The sequence below is a fragment of the Theobroma cacao genome, chromosome 4 (assembly GCF_000208745.1).
Source record: "Theobroma cacao cultivar B97-61/B2 chromosome 4, Criollo_cocoa_genome_V2, whole genome shotgun sequence".
Lineage (NCBI taxonomy): Eukaryota > Viridiplantae > Streptophyta > Magnoliopsida > Malvales > Malvaceae > Theobroma > Theobroma cacao.
This window is the reverse complement of record NC_030853.1, coordinates 20,122,422-20,126,419: the sequence shown is the minus strand read 5'-3', so window position 1 is coordinate 20,126,419 and position 3,998 is coordinate 20,122,422. Positions and strand designations below refer to the sequence as shown.

At 33.9% G+C, this 3,998-nt stretch overlaps 2 protein-coding genes across 2 annotated transcripts; one reads left to right on the top strand and one right to left on the bottom strand.

Annotated features, from left to right (window-relative positions):
- Window positions 421–651, bottom strand: LOC18601914. The gene has a single exon (XM_007033008.2). It carries the CDS (start codon window positions 649–651, stop codon window positions 421–423), a length of 231 nt encoding a protein of 76 aa, XP_007033070.2.
- On the top strand, window positions 3,555–3,998 carry LOC18601913 (protein TonB). Its single transcript, XM_007033007.2, has one exon. The coding sequence runs from the start codon at window positions 3,555–3,557 to the stop codon at window positions 3,996–3,998; it is 444 nt and encodes a 147-aa protein (XP_007033069.1).

The following is a 3,998-nucleotide window of genomic DNA, read 5'->3' as shown; positions in this document are numbered from 1 at the left end:
TTCTTGAAAGTACTTCTTCAATAACAAAATTCAACATTGAGCAAATATATTGAAAATTTTATATTTATCTCCAGAAATTAATAGAACCACTTACATAACAGTCTTAATTAAATCGAATTTGTAGAGTTCGTATATTTTTGAGCAGTCAATCTTTTTTGGACATTTGAGAGTCGGAGAAAACAGCATTTCCATTATTTTTTTCTGTTAATATTATTTGGTTGGAATTCTTCATCTCCATCTCCAGGTGTTGCGCACAAAACCGAAAAACAAACATTATATAACTTATTTACCGCAGGAAAAAAAATAAAAAAGTATTACTGTAGATTTAGTAGCATAATTATTGTATTCATTATCATTATATAGCATTTTAAAACAGCAAATAAAATACACGAAAAGCTTACATCAAAAACAACCAGAAAATTAAATGGGAATTGCATTACTGACAGAAGGGTAAACAACAGTGGCTGGATGTGCCATCATACGACGACCCTTCATGTGCTTGAAACAGTAGACCAAAGCCCCCACTGGCCACTCCACAATGGCTGCAGCCGCAAAGGCCAGGAAACCCAGCGTTGGTCCAACCATCTTGCACCTGCAAGGGTTGCTGGCGGTGCCACATTGAACGCAGATTGCAATCCCAACACCCACCATATTTGGATATTGAAAGCAACCAAAAAGTATTGAGGTTGAGTAGGCTGAAGATGGGAAGGTTCTTGGGTGAATTTTTTTATCTTTTTAGATTTCGATTTGAGCAATGGAACTGTGGTTTCGGCATGATGTTCGTTTTATAGGTTCGTTGCTTAATTTGGTAGTTCATGCAGGGACTTATGGGTTTGTGACACGTGTCATTTGATGGAACATTTGGAGAACATACTTGTTGTTATGTTGTAAGGGGTTTATACACGTGTTTGGGTTTCATTATTATTTTTTAAATAATTGAAAAAAGAAGATTCAAATTATGTTTTTTAAATAAAAAGATTATGTATTAATTAATAAGTCAAATACTCGAATATAAATATTAATAATAATAAAATTTCATTGTTTAAGTGATGATATACACTTGAATTGGGTCAAGAAAATAAAGTTTCCCATTTTTTTTGTTGCATTAAAATTTCAATACTAGTGTGCAAGGTTAATGCGAACAGTTCGGATTAAAAACAATTTTTGGCCAACAAACGCATTTGGATCGAGGTTTAGTACTTAGGATATGTTCTGTAGATACGTCGACTGTGTTGGACCTTAGTTGGATCTGAGCCCAACCCTGTTATTGTCTGTGTGAATGTGATAAGAAGAGCTGAAAGGGCAATGAGTAGATGGCAGCAGAAGAAGGTAATTGAGACAATGACTTGAGGAATGGGGTGATTCTCATCAAAGAGGCGGACTCGCGATTCCTAGCTTTTTGTCATTTTATGCCAATCCTTCAAGTGCTCCTTATGTATCTTCTCTCCTTCATTTCATGGTAGCTGATGCAATTTATTTTTTGTTAACTATTAAATGAGAAGAAAGCATATCTTTATACAAGATTTTTCAAAATGAATATTTTAAGGGTTCTTTTTTAAAATGAAGATTTGAATTCAATTTTTTACACAGGAGATATATACACTTAATATCAAATCAACTACTTAAGTTGAAAGCACTTGTTAAATATGTATATTAAGATTAGTAGTTACTTTTCTTTGGATTGATAGCTCAACACGGTCATGCTTAATGCTAGCTGTGTGAGAGCTTTAATTTGCAATATTATTGAAAAGGCAAGACAGGATAATTTTCTTGGTAGTATGGCTAGCGAAGGGCAGTGCCATGCCTGAAGGATGCTGAGAATTTCTAAAGGATGGTGCACTGCTTTCAATAAAAAGGTAAAAGAGGGGTATTCCATGCCTTCATGTTCTTTCCAAGGGGTATACGATTCCCTTTATGATTGTTAACTCTTCACAAGAAAGCTTCTCCTCAAATATGCATGCTTTGAAATCCAACTCAGTCTAATTTTTAACCATTCAAGAGGCAGTCATAATTCTTGAATAGGTTTTTTTAAATCATCAATCAGTCCAAAGAAGAGAAATTTTGTAATTATTTCTTAATGACATAAGTGTTTGTTAACAAATTATTAATATATTCATTTAAAATAATAATATATAATGATTCAAACACTCGGATTGAGGCACAAATTTTGATATTATTTTATTCCTTAATTCAAAAAAAATTATTAATATAAAAAATTGATACAACACTGATATCTGAAATAAAGAAAATCAATCAATTGAAAGAAAAAAAAATTAAAACTTTAAACGAAATGCTAATATTGATATTATTTTTACACACTGCCTTTATTTTTATCCCTTTTTATAAATTTCGGATTATTTAGCAAAATTTATTAATTGAAAGCCAAATCAGAGCTGAAGAATAATGCCAGGCTTGCACTTTTTGTAAAGTTGGAATACATATATGCTTGCACAGCTTTACTGGGAATTAAACAAATAGCTTCTTAGAACTATGGAACCAAACAATTGTAAATAATTAACTTTAAATGTCTCTTCCAGTGAGTTACATTAACTAATAAATTTCTCTTCTCTCAGCAACCCAGCCCGTCAAGCATATTAGTTTTGACTACTTTTGAATGATATTTAATTCTATCATATGCTTCTTTTATTTTTTTTTAATTTTTAACGGGGTTAATTAAATTAAATGTAAAGATTTTTTTAATCAACAAAGCAAAAGAAGGAAATAGAAAATAGTTCACCATAGATGACAAAAAAATAGAGAATATTACTGTCCATCTTTTGAAGAAAAAGGGGGAAAATAGAAAAGAAATGGAGTCTTGCCTAGACTAGCAAGTTGACTTGAGCACTGTTTTGTTTGTAGAGAGTGGTGTACAAACTTGCATGCAAAGTTTACTTGCGAACTAGGATAGACAAAATATGGAATCGATTCTTAATTAGTTGGCTCCTAAAGTATCATATGGTAGTGATTATCGACAAACTTGAATAGAAAGTATTCTCTCTAAGTTTAACATCCTGGCTATAATAGCTAAGCAAGTATACTTTTTCATGAGATTCTTAATCATTTTTCATATTTCAACATTTGCTCCAACTCTGCAGTTAAGAAATAATTACGTCAAATTAATATCATTTTGTATCAATCCAAGTGATGCTTTTTGTATTAAAGAGAAAAGAAGCAATTTGTTTTTTTTTTTTTAAAAAAAAAGGGGCTTGTATGGAGCAACTTCACCTCTTGCATGTCTACCCCAAATGAGAAAAGGTTGCCGTAGGGTCACTTACATTTGCAACATCCACATGCCATTCGCTTTCATAACCATTAAAAACCCATTGAAGTCTCATAATTTCAACTCTTTCTCACCCACTCCCTAATGCTTCTCCCCCCACCCCTCAAATAAAAAAAAAAAACTAAAATTACTAACACGATCTCCTCTTTGCTCATTTGACATGAGGCAGTAAGCCAATTCATAATCAACCCAAGTCCCAACTTCTCTCTTCTTTATATATATAACTTTATATTGCATTCTATTCCTCTCTCTCTCCCTTTCTCTCAGCAAAAACATGGTGCCCCATACACATCAAAAGAATCCTCATCAATCACTGCTTGTAATCTTCCTAATTCTTTCAATTTCATTTCTAATTCCAATCATTGCATCAACCAAGAAGCTCGAAGAAATAGTACCAGTAGTAGTGCCCCAAGCACCAACTACTGAAATCAAGTGTGGAACATGTCCCTGTGTGAATCCATGCGGCCAGCAGTCACTGCCACCGCCTCCACCACCACCACCATCTCCTCCTCCTCCGCCAAGGTTCACCTATTGTAATCCAGTTCCGATGACTCCGCCGCCCCCAAGATTCTATTACGTGACTGGTGTGCCCGGTCAGTTGTACACAGCTGATGCAGATGATAGATGGACATTTTTCTCCAGTGCTGGACGGGATGATATTGGGATTTTGTTGCTTTCCTTTGGATTTGGGTTGTTGGGCCTCTTGACAATCTGGTAG

Bases quoted from the DNA above. Each gene is read 5' to 3' on its own strand.
- LOC18601913 (XM_007033007.2), top strand. From the start codon at position 3,555: ATGGTGCCCCATACACATCAAAAGAATCCTCATCAATCACTGCTTGTA.
- LOC18601914 (XM_007033008.2), bottom strand. From the start codon at position 651: ATGGTGGGTGTTGGGATTGCAATCTGCGTTCAATGTGGCACCGCCAGC.